General features: G+C 38.4%; 1 protein-coding gene across 1 annotated transcript in view; it reads left to right on the top strand.

Annotated features, from left to right (window-relative positions):
* Positions 1 to 21,153, top strand: part of nid1a (nidogen 1a) — a 97,939-nt gene that overhangs the window by 52,023 nt on the left and 24,763 nt on the right. Inside the window, exons 11-14 of the mRNA XM_043680037.1 lie at positions 6,853 to 6,996; positions 8,954 to 9,076; positions 13,771 to 13,989; positions 16,457 to 16,629. Coding sequence (XP_043535972.1) covers positions 6,853 to 6,996; positions 8,954 to 9,076; positions 13,771 to 13,989; positions 16,457 to 16,629 — 659 coding nt within the window. The remainder of the gene's footprint in view (positions 1 to 6,852; positions 6,997 to 8,953; positions 9,077 to 13,770; positions 13,990 to 16,456; positions 16,630 to 21,153) is intronic.

Genomic DNA, 21,153 nt, shown 5'->3' with positions numbered 1-21,153 from the left:
GTAGAGGGCCCAGCACCGATCCTTGTGGCACTCCACTGGTCACAGGCCTCCAGTCTGAAAAACAACCCTCCACCACCATCCTCTGTCTTCTGCCTTTGAGCCAGTTCTGTATCCAAATGGCTAGTTCTCCCTGTATTCCATGAGATCCAACCCTGCTAATCAGTCTCCAATGGGGAACCTTGTCGAATGCCTTACTGAAGTCCATATAGATCACATCTACTGCTCTGCCCTCATCAATCTTCATCAAGTTTGTGAGACATGATTTCCCATGCACAAAGTTAGCGGCATTTGATAAATGAAAATTCATTCTGCGCAACAATTCACATAGTTCTTTCGCAACACAATCAGGCTTCATTAATTTCTTGGCTCCTGTAGGAGTGTAGAGTCTATGGTTAGTTTCTGGCTGAGTTTCTTCTTCCAGCTGACTAATTTAACTGAGGATGGTGAGGTAGATCAAAGTAAGCAGGATGAACAACACAGTCAGGTGTGATAGGAGACATATCCACGGGGTATATCTACGTGTTTGAGCCCCAGTCCCAGAAGTCATCCAGCCAGTTAGTCAATTTTATTTCCCTGATATCCTTTTGAAATTGCTGTCTACTGAGTAACAGTAGCAAAAGCTTTGTGCATTGCTGGACTCTTGGTAAATGCTTTTGGTATAGTTCTTCATCTCTCTCAAAACCTTGGTGGAAGAAGAACTCTTGCATCCTACTAGAGACAAGCTCAATCTAGGCTCAATTCACTTTTACATTTGAAATACTCCTTGAATTTCTCATCATGCACTTTAGGCCAATCAGTCATGACATAATTGAATGCTTTATTGAGCACCATGAATGCTTTATTGAGCACCATGTATTGTGAGTTTTATCATAAACTTTTCTGAGACACTGAGATGATAGTTGTAACTGGCTGCGAATGAATAAGTCTTATTGGGAAATTTGAAAAGATGGCCACATTTAAATGACCTGCTAATTTTAATTTCTTTTACTTGTCGACTATCAAATTCAACGTCCATTTCTGAGACCATAATTCTGTAATGATGTGCTCCCTTCTTTTATGATTGTAAGCATTTGATAGTCAATTATTAAACAAAGTGAACTTGCTTTGTACAAGTCTTTGTCAAACTCAGAACACAATATATGATTGATGATAAAATTATTCAAAAAAAAAGACTGAATTCTGTGTTTGTTCAAGTCAGTAAGATATATATTACAAGTTTCTCTACACCATCTCTCATTATGTAAGAGAATGCCACACCTCACTCCTACGGTGAAGTATCACATACTAAAACTAATTGTTTCTTGCATTCATAGTGGGTTCTAAACATTATATATTCTTGAAGTTGATCTTGGACTTTGTTCACCTGTATAATGTGCTGTCCCTCTGTCTTAATGATAATTAGAATGTCACACAAACATTAATTAGGAGCAAAAGTACACCATTAAGCCCTCGAAACCTGCTCCTTCATTCAATAAGAATTTCACACACCCATCTTTCCTGATAACCCTTCATTCCCCTAACAAGATTCTGTCCATCTTTATCTTAAAAACATTCAGTGACCCTTTCTCCACCACCACCTTCTTTGGAACTCTGCCTCAGTAGCACAACAGGAGAGAAAATAATTCCCCTCATCTCTGACCTAAAAGGAAAACCCCTAACTTTAAAATAGTACCCCCAGTTCGACACTTGTTTGTTTTTATTTTTGTTTCTGTTTCTGAACTATCTCCAATGCATTCGCATCCTCGTTAAGTAAGTGAACAGGACTGTGCGGAGCACTCTAAATGTGGTTTCATCTGTGCACTGTTTTTATATTCCATTCCACCCATGATAAATGATAACCTTCTATTAGCTTTCCTAACTACTTACTGTACCTGCATATTAATCTTTTGCATTCCATGTACAAGCACCTCAAGATCCTTTTGCATCTCTGAACTCCGCAATTTATCACTATTTAGATAATAATACTATCTGCCACTGCCAAAAAGGACTTACATTTTCACATGTAATCCATTTGGCACATTTTTGCCATTCCCGTAACATGCTAATATATTCCTATAACCTCCTTGTGTCCTCTTCACATCTTATATTCTTTCCTATTTTTGTGTCATCAGCAAATTTGGTAACCATATCTTCCATTCCTTTATCTAAGTCATTTATATAAATAATGAGCAGTTGGGGTCATAGCACTAATCCCAATGGCACACCACTTGCTAACCCAAAAGACTCACGGCAGCAAGGTGGTTCAATGGTTAGCACTGCTGCTTCACAGTGCCTGGGACCTGGGTTAGATTCCTGCCTCGGGTGACTGTCCATGTAGAGTTTGCATGTTCTCTGGGTGGGTTTCCTCCGTGTGTGCTGGTTTCCTCCCACAATCCAAAAGATGTGGAGGTCAGGTGAATTGGCCATGCTAAATTGCCCATAGTGTTAGTGATAGGGGGGTGGGTTACTCTTTGGAGGGTTGGTTTGGGCTGAAGGGCCTATTTCCATACTGTTGGGAATTTAATCTAATTTTGCAAAATCATGTTGACCCTGCGTAATTGCATTGAATTTATATTTGTTATAATTTCTTTATTAATAGACTCTAACATATTACCCATGATAAATGTTAAGTTGATTGGCCTGTAATCCCTACTTTGTCTCCCTGACTCTTTCAGCACAGGAGTTATTTGATATCCCTGAATCAAGGGAATTTTGAACCCAATGCATCAATCATCTCACTAAGCAGTTCCTTTAAGATCCTAGGATGGAGTCCATTAGGACCCAGACACTTGTCAGCCCACAGTTCAAACAATTTAATTAGTATCATTTCTCTAGTGATTGTGATTTTCCTAGGTTCTGCCCTTCCTCCCATTTCCTGTTTTATAGCTCCTTCTTGGATATTCTTTGTGTCCTCTAGACTGAAGGCAGATGCAAAATACTTGTTCAATTTATCAGCCAAATGTGTAATCTTTTGTAATTATACTGACTCTTTTTGTAAGGGTTGAATTCCCCCATTGTTCCCAAAATGTATTTATCATGCTGACTGAGCACAGAAAGCAGTCTTTCAAGTAGCTGAAACCTATTCAAAATCAAATTTAGAAGTTCCAACAATATGTTATAATGTACTTCACTCAATAATTTCTCAAAAAATGTGTAAAGGAAAATTCCATCCCCACCTTGTTGCAATCTTTCTGTGTCTTGCACTGAGAAAAGGTTAACATGTGGACTCTCAACAGACAGCCATATTGCTCTACCTTAACTTACACCTGCCCAACAGAGGGAGGAGCAAAGAGGGTAATGTAATAAAGTGCTCAAACCTTATAATATATTACAAGGTGTAGGATTAAGAAGGTAGCTAAAAACTGCAACAGATGGAAATTGTTATGTCTTTTGATTGTACATTTGTAAATATGTTAAATACAGTCATTTTCTTGAAAGTGGAGTTGCAGGTAGATAGGATAGTGAAGAAGGCATTTGGTATGCTTTTCCTTTATTGGTCAGAGCATTGAGTATGGGAGTTGGGATGTTATGTTGTGGTTGTACGGAACATTGGTTAGGCCACTTTTGGAATATTGTGTACAATTCTGGTCTCCCTCTGTTAGAACAATGTTGTGAAACTTGAAAGGATTCAGAAAAGATATACAAGAATGTTACAAGGGTTGGAGGATTTGAGTAATGGGGAGAGGCTGGGGCTGTATTCCCTGGAGCATCAGAGGCTGAGGGGTAACCTATAGAGGTTTATAAAATCATGCAGGTGCATGGATAGGATAAATAGACAAAGTCTTTTCCCTCGGGTTTGGGAGTCCAGAACTAGAGGGCATAGGTTTAGGGTGAGAGGGGAAAGATATAAGAGACCTTTCACGCAGAGGGTGGTACATGTATGGAATGAGCTGCCAGAGGAAGTGATGGAAGCTGGTACAATTGCAGCATTTAAAAGGTATCTGGATAGGTATATGAATAGGAAGGGTTTAGAGGGTTATGGGCAAGTGGGAATAGATTGGGTTGGGATATCTGGTCGGCACGGACAAGTTGGACCGAAGGGTCTGTTTCCATGCTGTACATCTCTATGACTGTATTTATGCTAATATTGTAGGAAGTGATACACTGTGACGTGATTTATTTCTTTTGCATGTACATGCTGGTATAAGGAAGCTAAAGCAACGTCTTTGCTAAACTCAGTGTTCAACCTCTGTGTCTGCCTCCATTTGGTTTGCATTTTTCTGAAACAAGGAAATACAACAAAAACAGCGCAAAATATTCTGTGAACTCTTGAATCTCAACTTTGTGCCAACATATCAAGATAGGGTGTGCAACTATTTAGGACTTGGATGAAGAGAAATGTGTTCACTCAGAAGATTGTAAGTCTTTGGAATTCTCTACATCCAGGAGCTGGGGATGCTTAAGCAATGAATGTAATCAAGGTGGGAGATAGATAGGATTTGTGAACACTGGGGGAATTGGGAGGTATGGCGATTGGCTGAGAAGGTGGAGTTGAGATTGACAATCATACAGTAGAGACTGTTCTTTGAGTTGTTTTAAAGATCCACAGTTTTCGCCAAAGTTAGTTCAAGGATCAGAGTTTTGAGTGTAAGCTAAATGAAGAAGATGTGAATGGAGCTGTAATTTTACTATTTTAAATAGCAGCAGCTTGTAATTCATCCTGATCATTCCTCATACAGTTTAACACACAGCAGCAAAATAGTTTATACTACATTTTGGCTGCAGAAATCTGAATGAGTAGAGCTGAGATTTGGAGTATCATTCACCAGGATCATTTAGGCATGTCAAAATAATTCAGTATCTTTGAAAACAAAGAGTATAAAAACATTACATCCAAATAGATTAAAACAGGAAATAGATAACCAGTGGAAAAGAAAGGAAATAATTACGCAAGATTTGGCCGTGGGAATGAATGGATTTTTTTTCTGTCTTCCACTGCTTAACACTAGACATACTTGCGCACAAAACCTTGCAAACACAGATGTGCGTGCACAAATACAAAGACATAAATGTGCACAGACACGTGCATGCCCCAAAATCTCTCTCTTTGAACCCCCTGCTCCATGCCTTAACTTACTCTTTCCACACATCTTACCTGGTTTTTTTCTGTTTTAAATGGGTGATCCCTTATTTTTCAACCATGATCCCTAGTTCTAGATTCTCCCTCAAGAGAAAACATTCTTTCCACACACACCCTGGAAAATCCCTTCAGGATCTTATATATTTCAATTAGTTACTTCTGACTCTTCTAAACTCAAGAAAATACAGGCCTAGCCAATCCTTATGAGATTTCAGGTCTTGCTCATTTCAGGTCTTGTGACCCTTCTAAGAACTGTTTTTAATGTATTACCATCCTTCTCTAAGTATGGTAACCAGTACTGTAAGTAGTACTCCAGATGTGGTCTCACCAATGTCCTGTATGACAGAAGTGTAACTACCCTACTGTTGAATTTAATTCCTTTTGCAGTAAAATATAACATTCTATTATCTTTCCTGATTACTTGTTATCTTTTCCTCTCATAATACCAGAAGCCACCTCTCCAGATTGTTTCTTGCGTAATGGGAACTCTGGCTTTTTGATACCCATTCCTAACCCTTTGAGAGTACTTACATCTCACATGAGATTAGCTAACTATGCACAATCTGGTCATCAAAGGTACATCTCAGGGGCTTTTCACCAATCACTTAAACTAATAGTGCAGTGTAAAGACAGAGTTAACTGGCTGTTTGGTTGTTGAAATCGACATTGGTAGTTTTGGACTGAGACATGTACAAGAAACTGAGCTAAAAGATTTGTCATTGAGGAGTCTGTGTTGTAGGATTTGGCAGAAATGACAAAGATCACATGTTTGCATTTTAAACTATTAAAACTTGTTCTACTGCTTGTTTATATAAAGATGAATCCACCAAGTAGATTGAGCCAAAGGTAAAAGTGCCTAATTCTGAAGTAATATGAAGTTGAACCAGTTCAACTTACTCTGTAAAAATGCAACCGCGCCCCCCCCCCAAAAAGACACCCACCCCCTGATCTGATGCCCCCCCCCCTCCCTGGTGTTCCTGTCTTAATTAGTGCAATGTCCAACGGTCAGATTGCAGCTGCTGAAGTCATATGTGAATGTGGGTGGAGAACCTCCAATACATTCTGACTCTTGAGCATCTGATACTTTGTTTGTTTTCGGAGTCCTTAAAATAAATTTCTCGACACTGCAAACCCCTTTCTTCCAATGCTCATTGTTCCTGCTTTGACTTAAATTGAAAATCATGTTTTAAAACAAAACTTGCAGTGGAAGAAATGGCAAAATGGCTGCAGTTTGGTTTACTCAATTATCAAGATGTTAAGAAGATCTTGTTTTTACAATATTCAGTCTAATGGAACAAAATGCTATGCTATTTCAATTCTGATAAAATTTAAACCAGGATCAAGGAGATTTTATTTCCACACTGTCTGTGGTCTCACTCTTTCCTATCTATTTCACATCCTCCTGCTCTCCAATGCACTAAAATAGCAATACTCCCCCAGTTCTGACCTGTTGCACACCCCTGATTTCCATTCTGCTACTGTTAGCTGCCAAGACTTTGTAATTTCTTTTTCTCTATTCCTCTCACTACCTTTGAATTGTTCCTTCAAGCCTATCTCTTTGACTAAGCTTTTAGACACCTCCTTATTGTCGCCTTGTGTGTCCTGGTGTCAACACATTTTTTGATATTATTCCTGTGAAGCACATTGGAATATTTACCAGTGTTAAAGGCACAAAACAAATACAAGCTGTTGCTGCCTCCTTGCTCATTACTAAAGGTTGTGAGCAGGAAGATCCCCTCTTCCTGAAGGGTAAATAAAGTATAAGTTTTAATCGATTGTTTTTATTCTTGTAGCTGTTCAGCGGCCTAACAATCCCTGCCAAACTGAAAGACACAACTGTGACTCGCCTGACCGTGCTCGCTGCATTTACACCGGTGGCTCAGATTTCATGTGTGTCTGCTTACCTGGTTTCTCGGGCGATGGAAAATCCTGTGTTGGTATGGAAAATCCTGCTTCAGTTGAAACACCTGTCAGTTTTCTTCCTGAACATGTGCATGAATCAGAGTTGCAGAGGGTGGGGAAGGATTAGATATTTTTAACAAACACAATGCTGGAGAAACTCAATAGATCTGGCAGCATCCATGGGAAGAGAAACCGAGTTAACATTTCAAATGTGATATTCAGAGCAACTACTTTTCACTATGAAAAGTGTCATACTGGACTCAAAATATTAACTCTCTATTTCCCTCTCCATGGATGCTGTCTGATGTATTGAGTTTCTCCAGCATTCTCTCTTCAGATTTGCATCATCAGTATTTTACCATCACTTCAGGGTTTTTTACACATTAATTCCAAAAATTGTATCGGTCAAAATGGTTTTGGGCATCCATTGCTACAGGCCCATTTGGGAGGGGCCAGGTCCACTTGCACAACTTTTAGAGGCTACCAAAGGATTCTAAGGGTGGAAGTAATACTTTAAACTATTATGTTAATAAGAAGCACAAAGATTCACTGAGCAGTTGCATCAATTGAAATTAAATAGAACAAAAGCAAATTACTGGCAATAATGAAATTCCAAAGTAAGTATTGGAAATACTCAGCAGATTAAGTAGCAACTGTGAAGCAAGGAAGAGTTTAGATCAGTGATCTGTCATTAGAAGTTTATGTAACAGTTTATGACTAAGCACAGAGCTGCAGGAAAGGAGGATGAAGGTGGAGATGAGAACAAGAGGAGCATCCCTTGTGTTTGGAGGAAGGCAGGAGAATTAAATGACAAAAGGGGTGATGGTGATGGTAATGGGCCAAATAAACAAATCGAAATGCAGTAAAACTGAATATTCTTTCCATACTAAAATGATGATGGATTTCAGTTATACAAGCAGAATAAAAGGCCTGAGATTGTTCTCCTTGGAGGGAGAAGCCAAGAGAAAATTGAGAGGTTTTGATAGACTAAATAAAGAGAAATGATTTCAATTGGCAGATGTGTCAGTAACCAGAAGATACAGATTTAAAGTGATCAGTGAAAGGTCCAGAAGGAAGATTAGGATATTTGTTTCCACAGCAAGTTGTTGTGATCTGGAATGTGCTGCTTGAAAACCTGGTGAAAGCAAGTTGAAAGAGAATTTGGAAAAGCACTTCAAAAGGATGCATTTACAGAGCTATGGGCAACAACAGTGAAGTAACTTAATCAAAGAGCAAGCAAAGGCAGGGTGGACTGAATGCTCATTGTATGCTGTGAAGAGCTCAGAACATGGCTGCACTGTGCTCAATGTTTCTGACTAACAGCAACCAGGACTTTTATTGCTGTAACTGAATGAAATTAATGCCAAGGTTTTTTTTTAAAAGACAACATTATGTACAACGTCCTGTGTTTCACTAATTAGAGTTATATTATGCATATGAAAAATCAATTGCATAGATTTCAGAGAACTGGGCCGTTTTTGGTTGAAATGACAATATTGATTATTTTTAATGGCTCAATAAGGTTAAATTTATGCAAGCCTACATTTAATTTGCTTTAGGTACACACCATGAGATGATTTAATTGAGTTGCTTATGGTGAATAAAGGGTAGAGAGAAACTATTTTTGTTAATGGTGTTGGAGTTGAGAGCAAGGGGCCATATTTAACTTTAGAGAGAGGTCATGGGAGTGGGGCTGGTGGGTAGGAATGATGTTGAGAAACACATTTTTCCACAAAGGATTTCAATAATCTGAGTTACTCTCTCTCTATCCTGTTGAGGCTGGAGGTTTTTTGGGGAGTGGGATAGGTGTTCATCAATTGAAACTCTGTTTAGTAGAATTTGGTTAGAAGAAGTTACAAAACAAAAAATAGTAGATGGAGTAAAGTAACAGATGAGCCATCATCCCATTGAATATCAGAACAGGCGGAGGTGTTAAATGGCTACTTGTGTTGTCACGTCTTCAGTTACAAGAAACCATTTTCCTCTTTCAAGATATTGATGAATGCCAGCCAAACCGATGCCATCGATATGCTCAGTGCTACAATACACCTGGATCCTTCACTTGCCGTTGTTCCCCTGGCTATCAAGGTGATGGGTTCCACTGTACACCTATAGGTAAGGAAATCATTTCACTCACTTCAATCTTCACTCAGTCACATTCTCATAAATTTCTAAAAGTTAGCGATTGAAATCTGGGGACTGGCGAACAATGTACCATATGCAAGATTTCTGTTGTGTGTAAAATTTAGATTTTGTCCCCACACAGTCAGCTGTCTGGAATATTGTTCCACTACATTACATTACTCAATCTCCTCTGATATTTCTTATGGCCCAGAAAATTACCCCCTTCACTTTTATCCAATTCCCATCACTATTGAAAAGCAGTTTAACTTTCGTCCCAACTGCTCAGCCAGGTAAATAAGTTTGACTCTTAGTCGTGGGTAGCTAATGCCCAATGCAGTCAGTTCATTAAATTGGAACGCTACCACCTGATGTTAATCATCTTATTCCACTAATTTTCAGCATAACACTTCTCAAGTGGGTGGGACTTGGGCCTAGGCCTCCTGGCTTGGGGTGGGTACACTGCTGCTGCACTATGGGAACTTGTCTACTCATTTATTATAATCTTACAAAAGAAAAGAAGGGAAAATATTCAATTTGATATGCCCTTAAGTTTTAGTGTGTACTTCACCTGATTGACTGAATCTTTTTTCTACAACGCCAAAGAAAGTAAGGACTTGCATTTTTGTGGTGACTTCCTCAACATCAGGATATCCCAATACACTTTGCAGACAATTAGGTAGCTTTTGAAATGCATTTGCAATTATGATGCTGGAAATGCAGTTTCAAATTTGCACACTGGCATCAATGTGAAAATGATGAGATCATGGTATATTTTCATCCATCTTACTGGGCAAAATGGAGCCTCAGTTTAACACTGCAGTCAAAAGAGAGAACCTCCAGCAGTACAGCACTCCTTCAGAGCTGCACTGGGAATGGCAACCTGCTTCATGTGCTCAAGTCTCTGGAAAGGACCTTAAAGCTTCAATTAACAAAAGACCCAAGTTTTTATAACAGACAAATAATATCAACAAAATATTTTTTCTGTATTACAAATCTTACAAAGGTGTTGCCAAGGTTGGAAGTTTTGAGCTGTAGGGAGAGACTGAATAGACTGGGGCTGTTTTTTCCCTGGAGCATCGGAGGCTGAGGGGTGACCTTATAGAGGTTTATAAAATCATGAGGGGCATGGATAGGGTAAATAGAGAGGGTCTTTCCCCTGGGGAGGGGGAGTTCAGAACTAGAGGCATAGTTTTAGGGTGAGACGGGAAAGATTTTTAAGGGACCTAAGGGGCAACATTTTCACGCAGAGGGTAGTATGTGTATGGAATGAGCTGCCAGAGAAAGTGGTGGTGACTGGTACAGTTACAACATTTAAAAGGCATTGCGATGGGTATATGAATAGGAAGGGTTTAGAGGGATATGGACCAAGTACTGGCAAATGGAACTAGATTAGGTTAGGATATCTGGCATTGATGAGTTGGACCAAAAGGTCTGTCTCCGTATTGTATATCTCTATGACTCTATTGCTGATCTAAATACATGCCTGCTTGTGAGTTGTAAGAGAGTATACTGCTTTTAAACTATTTTTCACAAAAGCAGATGACATAACAAACACTTGGATACTTGGAATTTCTTTGGTGTTGTAATGTTAAAAGTCAAATAGTTTTTTAAGTACAAAAGCAGCACAGTTTATATGCTGACCCTAGATTAGGCAAACTACCAGAAAGTCCTTGTTAAAGTATGCATTTGCCTTTCTGTCAAGTCTATTATTATTTAAATAGTTTTCTTTGTTGGGACAATAATCTGTATCATTTTCAGAGAGTCAGAAATTTACTTTTATAAAATGCAGCTGTCAGAGTGTCACATGAAAGGAATTACTGCAGAATTTAGCTATTCATGAGGTGAATACTTTTTCTAGAAGCACAGTTTGGAACATTGAAGGGATGTCAGCAGATTTTAAGCTCTTTGAATTGGAGAAGGACAAATTACTTAAAGGTCTTTATTTTTGAATATAGTTTAGATCTTATATGTTAATAAAGGTGTGGCCAAATATGGAGGGATGTTTTACCTTCTATGTCCATCACTAACACTGTCTCTATACAAGGTTCTCAGATTGAAACATATTTTACTTCCTGAGTAGTGGGGGCAGCAATAAAAGGTGGACCCTTTATGGACCCTTTCCTACATGAGAATTTCCTAATCCAATTTACAGCCAGTTAAGTGCTTTTGGTGTGTTTGTAATGGTAGAGACAGAAACCACCATTTTAGAATGATCGGATGTGCATGTTTAATGCCAAGGCACACAAAGGTATAGGCAAAGTGTTGCAAAATGGAATTAGAAGAGTTAGATGTTCGTTTTTGACTGGTGCAGAATACTGGGCCAAAGGGCTGTTTTCTGTGCTGTAGGCATCTATGATTCTGTAACAGCTAAGGAGGATGAGTTGGAGTTAAATTGGGTACAGAAAGAGAAATCAAGAGAAGGAAAGATTGAATCAAGAAAGATAGAAAAGAGAGAAAAGGGAAAAAATTTAACAAATTATCAAATTTTGAAAAGTAATAACTGTAGAAATGAAACACCACAGTTCAAGCTGTTAACTTTTCTAACCAGCAAGTTAGCGGCATCAAGGAGCATAAATTATCTCATTAAAAGGTTCTTTAAGTACCAGCCCTAAATATCTGTAGCAAATTTAATAGGTAACTAATTTATGACATGTTTTGTGAAACACGCAGTAGGCTTACAAGGCTAACAGTGGGCAATGCAAATCCTCCAACTGGTGGCAATTCACAATCGAGGAGTTATGTCCTCAGTAGAAATTGCTGGATAGCATCAATATTTGACTGCCATTAAACCAGTGGATGTTTTGGGAACCCCATCTGAGCCAATGTCCCATAATCATCTTTTGGAACTCTGTCCTGGTTAATTTTTTATATGTTTTGGCAATATGTCATTGATTCCTTTTTTACAAGCTGTGAAGAAACTTCAATAAGTGGAGAAAAATTAATCCCTGTTAAATGTTGCATCTCAATTGTTAATTAGCTCCAGAACCTGACAGCATGTAAACATTAGGCATGACTGTAGTCCAGACTGTGGTTGGAGATGAAAACTACCACATGTCTGGAAACTGTGGGGGATTTGCCTGCAGAAAAGAATAACCCAACAGTGTGTCTAGGCAGGATATAAAATAAACGCGCTTCAGTCCCTGGGTGCTTTTGCTCCCACACACCAGATCCTGAAAGCAGACATAGAAGGATGAAATAGGAAAATTTTATGATTTGGTCCTAATCATGAACATGTTGACTGTCTTATCTTGATGCTAGTTCTCATGAGTAGGGCTTGACTTTCTTGAGCCAGTTCTATACTTCCTTGCCGAAGTATCTATGTACTGACCCAATTCAAAGCTGGATGTCCAGTTCCCAAACTCTGTTTGGAAATTGTAAATATGGTTGATATGTTAAAATAATGCCTGGACTGGAGAGAGATTGCAAAAACCAAAATTGTATTCCCTAAAATTTAAAAAGGGTAAGGATTGATTTGGTCAAGTTCCAAAGAATAAAGGGAGACAGCTGGACTACATGAAGAAGTCTGTCTATGTGACTTTTTTACTGGCAGCCAGAGAAACTGGCTTTTATTTCCCAATGCTGACTGATGGCAACAGTTACTGATCCAAAACTCAATTCTGGATAAGGTGTTCAGTTTGGAGTGACAGCTTGTGGGACTTCATGGAAATCTGTGGGTGGGTATGTTATGGGTGCCCTTCCAGATGCTTTTAGCCAAGGGGTCATACATAATTGCTGATTAGGTTGGGTTTATGAGTAGAAAGTTGTGCCCAGAGTGGAGGTACTCCTGTAATCTTTGGAGCAGACATCTTTGTGTAATGAGTTCATTTTAAGATTAATCTGACATTCATTTGTCATTCATGAACATATGCTTCAATGATATTGATTAGGTGATACATATTGACCAGGCCACTAGACTTTACTTTCAGTCATGAAAGTGGGTCTGAATGGACAAGTGGATATAAGTGGAACCATTAGAATATAGTACTATGGGGTGAACTGTGTTGAAAATTGGTTGTTCTGTGCTTGTGGGTGTGTTTGGTCAGAAAGAAAGGAAAAGTTGCTGTGGTGGCACAAAGTATTGATGACTTCGACCATCCAACAGAGACTAGGTTACAAATCCCAACTGGAGGATGGGAAACAGACTTTGAAAGAATTTGTAGAATTAAATGGTTTGGACAAGCTGAGTGTCATTTAATTTTTTTTTCTTGTGTTAACTTGTGGTTTGGCAGGTAGTACCAACAGGTAATTATGGATGGACGGCAGTAAGATTAAGGATTAGATGGGCAGTTGGATATTTAAGAGCAGGGTTGCAAGTCAGGGGAGCAGGTATTAGGCCTTAGCAGAATTTGGGTATACGGTTCTATCTGATGAGGTCCATTTAATCATGATTGAGGAATTGATCCTTCTTTCAATTTCCTCTGCCCCTTTGTTTGGCAGGTGCTTTCTACCTACCAACTTCATTGACAAAGAGTGGTGTTAGTATGGCAAACAATTTAAGGATCAAGACAACAGTGAAATAGAGTCTGTTTGAAAACATTTAGTAAGATCTGGTTATGTTTTTTTCAAAGATATTATTATTGTGTCTGATATATCTGAATATCCAGCCTATGCCCAGTTAAGATAGTCAGCCATTCTGTGTGAACTCAGACCTTAAACTATTGCATTTTCTATTTGTTGCTGAACAGGCTCCGAGAAAACGCAATGTGAGCTTCACAAGGACAGTATTGTGAGTAGTTTGCAGCCAAGAGGACCCAGGCCTGCTGGCTTCTACATCCCTGAGTGTGATGTCCATGGGAATTATGTGCCAGTCCAGTGCCTCACAAGCCAAGAGAGCTGCTGGTGTGTCGACACAAATGGTAATGAAATTGCAGGAACCAGGACTAGCCATGGAGTTCGACCCCCATGTAAGTATTGGCGCTCTTGGATTAAGTTATTAAAAATGACTACAAATAATCCATGTAAAGTGGCCTGTTTGAAACCAGAGATGTTAATCGTCGATGTTCTAAATATCTGTGATATAGGAAATATGAGAGGCTAGGTATTGTTTACAATATTTACTTGACCTCAAACTGTTTTTGTCTAGCGTCTTTTAAATGTGGTGAATCATATGAAGGTGCTTCACAGGATAGAGATATTGAGCGAAAGAAAGGAGCATAGGATTGGTGACAAAGCCTTGACCAAAGATTTTGAGGAGGGTCATAAATGAGGGGTGAGAAGCAGAGTGATGCTTACCAAGGAAATTTTAGCGTTTGCGGCCTAGATAATTGAAGGCATTGCTGCTAATGATAGCATGAAAAGAGTGGGACCTATGTAAGTTGTCAAAATTGAATGGAGTTGAAAGTATGTGCATCTAAAACTTTTCCATTTACTGCTGGATTCTTTGTAAGCCATTCATACAGCTGGTCACCCGTGGAACGGCTTCATCACATGCTCAAGTTAGCTTGAGTGTAGTTGTTTTCAAATACAGTCATTTTGATAGATCCTATGGGAAATAAAATTGCTTGAAACATTTTCTTCCAACTTCCTCCTGCTATCCACATTCCTTCCAGTGACATGGCTTGAGAAAATATTAATTCATTTGAGAGTTTGAAAGCATGGGGTCTCAGCTTGCTCATGAAGCGAGTGTATCTTGTGTAGCATCAGTTAATACTGGTGGAGTGGCCAGTAATACAGTGCAGTTCTCTGCTCCCATTCTTTGTACAGTAAAAAGAGCTGAACTGCAGTAGATTTTTTTCCCCTTGCTATGTTTACAAAAGAGATGGTATTTCTGGAATTTGCTATTCATTGCAGTAAATACTTGCAAGTAGGGGGTTATTCATAGTACAGCTAATGAGAAGTGAACTTTAATACTTATAAGGCAACAAATACAAAAAACAAAATTATCACTTTGTGAACCTGTTTGACAGTAAATTGACTATTTTTGATCATGTGAAAATCATTTTTTAAAAATAGCAGTTATTATTCTAATCTGGCAAGTAGCTCTGGAAGAGACAAGTTCTTAAATATTCCAGTAGGTTTGTTTTTTTTAAAAACACTCTTGATGTAATAGTCTACTTTTCTAAAGAAGGGTTTCCACATTCAGAGGTCAGAATCACAGCTGCATGAAAAGTTTACTCTTTATAGCAGTTTATGCCACAAGTCTGCACTTCAACCGAAAATAGCACTTAGTTAACACATGTCTTTGGTTTGGGATAAGCTCTTGTCCTTTTAAGGTATATACACATTCCCAGTTATGTAATGTACAGCCACATGGAGGACAGAGAACCTGATGGTCATGTGAAATATGTGAACAGCTAAATCTGACTGGGAAAGCTTGAAAATTGTAATTGAATCTATTGAAGCACTACTAAGATAAAGGTTTAAGGCCAAGAACAGTATAAAGATTTGTAACAAAGCATCAACTAAGCTATTATCTGATATTCTGAACTGAATGCTTCAGCCATGTTGCAATCTTTTAATAAATCCCATTGCCAGCAATATATGGAGAAGTCTCTTCGGCCCTCTAAATTGTAAGACATCCTAAAATCTGCTGTCTTTACATTAACTCTTAACATATTCTATTACCTATGATCATTTGTGCTTTTAGCTCCCAGTTTCTAAATATCCCAGTTCTAAGATTCTTATCCTTGGTTAAAACCACCTCCATGATAGTGCTCTTTCTAATGCTGTAAGCTCTGGATATGCCATTGCATGTTGGCCAGATCAGGTAAGGATAGCAGATTTCATTCTATATAAGGTATTAAAAACCAGATGGTTTTTACAGCAATCAATAATAGTTATCATTACAGAGACTAGTTTTATATTCTAGATTTATTAATTGAATTTAAATTCTACTGACTGCTGTGATGGGATTTGACACTTTATGCCCATGGGTGTTATCCTGGGTCTCTGGGTTACTAATCCAAAGACATTACCACCCTGCTACCAACAACCCATTTTCTACTTTCTTTTTTATAGTAATCACTTCTCAGCTCTGACATCATACCTTGTAAATCTTCTCTGCCATTTCTCCAGAATCTCAATATTCAGTAATGGAAAACAATATTATATTTGTTATTCTATGTATCCACAGTTCTCCAAGTATGATCTCGCCAAGGTCTATATAAATTCAACGTAACTTTCTTGCTTTTCAGTTCAATTTGGTTTGAAAAGAATCTCAACTTGCACTTTAGTGGCCTTGTTAAACATATGCTGTTATTCTTAATGATTTTGTGTCTGTACCCCAAATCATTTTATTATTGTATCACATTTCTGAAGAAAAAAAGCTGGCTGAATTAATTCATGTACTGCCCTCAACGTGTGTTTGTTTAAATAGTGTGATGGAGTGCTATCTAAACATGACCATCTGGTTTTCTTCTACTGTTCTGACAGGCCTTGAGGCAGTCACTCCTCCTGTGATAGTTGGGCCTACACCTAGACCAGATGTCATTCCACTGCCCCCAGGCACACACCTCCTCTATGCACAAAGTGGAAAAATAGACTACATCCCAGTGGAAGGTTCCAGCCTGAAGAAAAATGAAGCAAAGACTTTACTTCACGTTCCTGTAAGCAGTGTGTCAAAACATTTACTTTGTCAAAAGTCTATCAGATAAACGTAATGTAACTGTACAGTTTTCTGATAATCTGTGCAGATTTTTCGTGAATTTTGTTTTAAACATATAAGTGATCCAGTATACACCAAGGTTGCCATCTTGTGACTATTTTGTTTTATCAAAATGTTCAAGTACCAAGTTTAGGTAATAGATTAAGTTGTGTTATTTTAAATTTGGTCAGAAGTCACACAACAACAGGATATAGTCCAACAGATTTCAAATCACAAGCATTCAGAGTGCTGTCCCTTCATCAGGTGAAGTGACCTGTTGGACTATAGCCTGGTGTTGTGTGACTTCTGAGTTTGTCCACCCCAGTCCAACACCGGCACCTCCATAATATTCTAAACTTGAGCATGTATTCTCGGCACCTCTGCCTGTGCAGTCCTGAGGGAGAAATGCACTGCTGGAAATGCTAAACTTTGAAAAAGATATTAAACTGAGGTCCTGCCTGTCCTTGTGTGGGCTTACCAAATTCTATGGCATGATGGAAAAAACAACAGTGACATAATGAGTCATTCATTGCAGTTTGTGTGATCATGTGATGTGCAAGTTGTCTGTCTGTGCTTCCTGCATTATGACAGTAACTATATTTCAAAAAATAATTAATTGACTGGAAGTGCTTTGGATCACCTTGCAGTCATAAAAAAGTATTTTAAAGCAGGTTAATGCCTTTCTGTATAAACAATCACTTGTTAGTACGAGGTTGAATACAGACAAGTTGCTGAAGTTTTCCATGTTACAGTCAAGAGTGCCAAATTTCAGTTGATCAAATAACTTCTTAAAGAAATTCATAGACAGGGACCTGCTCTGTCCAAACCCAAGGAATGTTCTCCTCTTTGAATTAATCCAGAGCTTGAAAAGCCCAAAGTTCCTCATTGCTGTCAGCATGGCAAGCTTCAGCCAAACTGTCAGCCAGTCAGCACATTTTCTCCTGTAGTACCAATTGTTGTCATAAGTTGAAATTTAGAAAGTTTACATTTGTCCTGATGCAAGGTGTAAAACTTCAGTAGCACATCTCTCTTCACAGCACTATTCTTTGTGTGTTGTTCTTGTTAAAATGATGCTAACCATATTCTCTGTTTCCCGTCCTTGCCCCTTTTGAGCAGAGGTTATTTACTCTGATTTGTGGATGTTTCTCCACCCAGGTTTGAACTCTTAACCAATTTGTAGCTGTTACTGCAATAGCAAAATGTATATATGTGGAGCTTTAACTTTGTAAGTGTCTCAAGGTTGTTCATAGGAGCTTGATCAATCAAAAATTGATAGCTGTCCTCAAACAGAGATATTAGCAGTGCTAACCAGAAGCTTGGTCTAAGAGATGGATTTTAACAATATCTCAAAGTAGGTGTGACTGGGAGATATATGGGGAGGGAGTTTCAAGTTCAGGCCTTAGCGGCTGAAAGTAGAGCTATCAATGTTGGACCAATTAAAATTGGCAATGTGCAAGAATGAACTGCTGTAGATCTTGAACAAGTTGCAGACTTGTTCAATGTCAACTGTAGCTCAAATAGTTAAATGGTTATCCTCCTAACCAGAAGGCTCTGACATTTATGGCCAACTGAATGCAAATAATTTGATTGTTGCCTTTTTTTAATGCACATCTACCTTTCGGAGAATGACAGGAACTGGCAGAAGTTTTATTTGGTTATTTTATTGGGACTGCTTGCTGATACTGAAGTAGTAGTATTGACTGTCTGAGTAAAAGAATTCTGGTACTTCAAGAGATATAATTTTATTTGTATCCAGAGAATTCTGCAACATGTGCACCTACCTGAACAGATTTTACTGCTTCCAATGACTAAGCAAGAATGTGAAGGCAGCTGGTCTTAGGCAGATTTGGCTGCTCCAAGGCACTATTAAAGTTAGTACTGCCCAGCCCCCACTCCATTTCCAGCTCACACCACCACAAGCTCTCCCCTCCCCAGCTCCCTCATTAATTGAAACATACTGAGGTCAGCAACTGTTTAATGTCACTCCTTCGCTATCCCTCCTCTCTACCCCCCCTCCCCCCAACATTGCTATTGACCTGCCATAAAAATCCACAAAAGCCACAAGAGTATCTGAGAACGTGTATTTGTTTCTGCATATTCTATATCAACAGAAACAAATGAGAATAGTTGTCTTGTAATAGGTTTCTGTACTAGAAGGAAAAATCAGGAGAGGCAATGTAAATTAAATGGTACAACAATAAAGAGAGTGCAGTAGCAGAGTGACCTGAGGCTGTATGAACACAGATCCTTTTGAAGGTGGCAGTCAAGTTCATGAAGCAGTTTATATTTTTAAAAATACAGATCCGGGGCTTTATAGATGGAGGCATAGAGTACCAAAATGGGAAACCTACAGGAAAGCTTTGTAATTCATTAGTTAGGTTTCAGCTGAAGGATGGTGAAAAATTTTCAAGGACAGGGAGATGCAGGGATATTTTAAAATATTTTGCAGAATGCCATCTCTTTGTGAAGCAGAACAATGATATTGATTCTTGCATTGTCTCTGTAAGAGCTATACAACTAGTTCCACTCACCCTGCCATTTCCCCTTAGCCCTGCAAAAAAAAAAATCCCTTTGGTGAATTTTCCAATTCTTTTTTGAAAGCTGTCTCCAACTTGCATTCAAGAATGCGTTCTCTCTAAAGGTCTGTTGAACTCCCCCAGAGAGTGGTGGAGACAGGGTCATTGGATGGTTTTAAAACAGAAGTAGGTAGATTCTTTACTAACAAGAGACTCAAAGGTTATCACAAGTAGTTACCACAAGAAAGTGGAGTTGAGGTCACAATCAGATTAGCCATGATTCTGTTGAATAATGACTGGGCTCGAGGGAATGAATGGCCTGCTTACCTTTCCATTTAAATCCTTACCACTTGCTGCATAAAGAAATATCTCATGATGCCCCTAGTTCTTTTATCGATCACCTTGAATCTGTATCTTCATGTCCTTAATTCATCTGCTATTGAATGTGGTTTCTGATTACTTACTCTGACTTGACCTCTCAAGAGTTTGAGTACTTCTATCAAATCTCCTGTCAACCTTTTTAATGGTGAACAGCTCCAGCTTTTCAGTCTAACTACAGACACAAGACTTTCATCTCTGAACTCTTGTTTTTTTTTACACCTTCTGAGAGGTCAAGTCAGAGTAAGTAATCAGAAACCACATTCAATGCCCTCACATCCTTGTGTGGTGCCCTGAATTGAACACAATACTCCAGTTGAAGCTGAACTAAACATTCACCATAATTCCTTTGTTTTTGTGCTCTGTCTCTATTTGTAAAGCCCAGAATACATCTTTTTACATTTTCTGGATCAGTTTACTGCCTTCAATAATTTCAGTAATATATACCTAGGTCACCTTGTTCCTGCATTATTTTTATTATATTGCTTCTCCTTGTGCTTCCTTTAAAAATGTATAATTTCTCACTTCTTTGCATCAAATGACATCTGCCCCTTGTCTGCCCATTCCACCAGCCTGTATCCCTTTTGAAGTCTACCACAATCCTCTCCACAGTTCACAATGCTTGCAAAATGTTTTGTCATCAGCAAATATTTCAGAATACTATAGAATTTGTGCTAATATAAAACATCAAGTTTACAGTGTCCATTATTCTTTCGGAAGGAAGACGAATAAGTGAAGAATATTTATTCAGATAACATGTTGGCAATCCTCAAATTATTTCTCTGGATGCAACATTCAAAATAGTTTGCTCAATATAACTGCAACAAAAGAGAATAGCTGAAATGTTGTGTGACTACCCACACTATTGCATAAATGAAATGATGCTTCACTGTGTTGGGAATTGATATCATTGTGTATCAATTGACTGATGTAAGGACAATCTATTATACATGCCACATTGTACAACATATATGCAAGCCCGTTTTTAAAAAAAAAAGGTAATTTGAAGTGGTATTCAAATTCTTTACACAATTATTGGAAAGGGTTTCAGTAGTCATGTTTGTCTTTGAAAAAAAAATCAGCAAGTTAACTTATTTCAGATTAATTTCCAAGCCATAAAAACAACAAACACCTTCCATCCAAGTGACTACTTTTTTCCATTTTTGTTGATGAAATTATATGAGGATAGTTATGTTGAAATTTATTTTGTAAATGATTATTTGATTGTACAAAACGTATCCTCCAAACATGAGGCAGACCTCAATAAACTTGTCCAAAAGCCAAACTATGTAGCAAATTGTTAACATTTGGAACGTTATGTCTGTTCCAGTTCATGTGTATTCCAGTGTTGACTGGCAGCAATTTGCTAACTCCAATCAATGGTCCAGACTTTGACAATTTTGCTATTAATACTGCCACAATGTTTATAATCATTACTCTGAAATTGGCAACAATTTCTATAGATTTCAGATGTGCAGATTTGTGTGGGAATCCAGAAGTTACTGCCATTGATTTGAAACTCCCCTGCATGGCAAAGCAAGTAGAGATCACTAAACAAGCGCAAAGCTTTTATGCTATTTCTAGAATCTCTA

Source organism: Chiloscyllium plagiosum, chromosome 3, assembly GCF_004010195.1.
Source record: "Chiloscyllium plagiosum isolate BGI_BamShark_2017 chromosome 3, ASM401019v2, whole genome shotgun sequence".
NCBI lineage: Eukaryota > Metazoa > Chordata > Chondrichthyes > Orectolobiformes > Hemiscylliidae > Chiloscyllium > Chiloscyllium plagiosum.
This window is presented reverse-complemented; position numbering and strand designations above follow the sequence as displayed.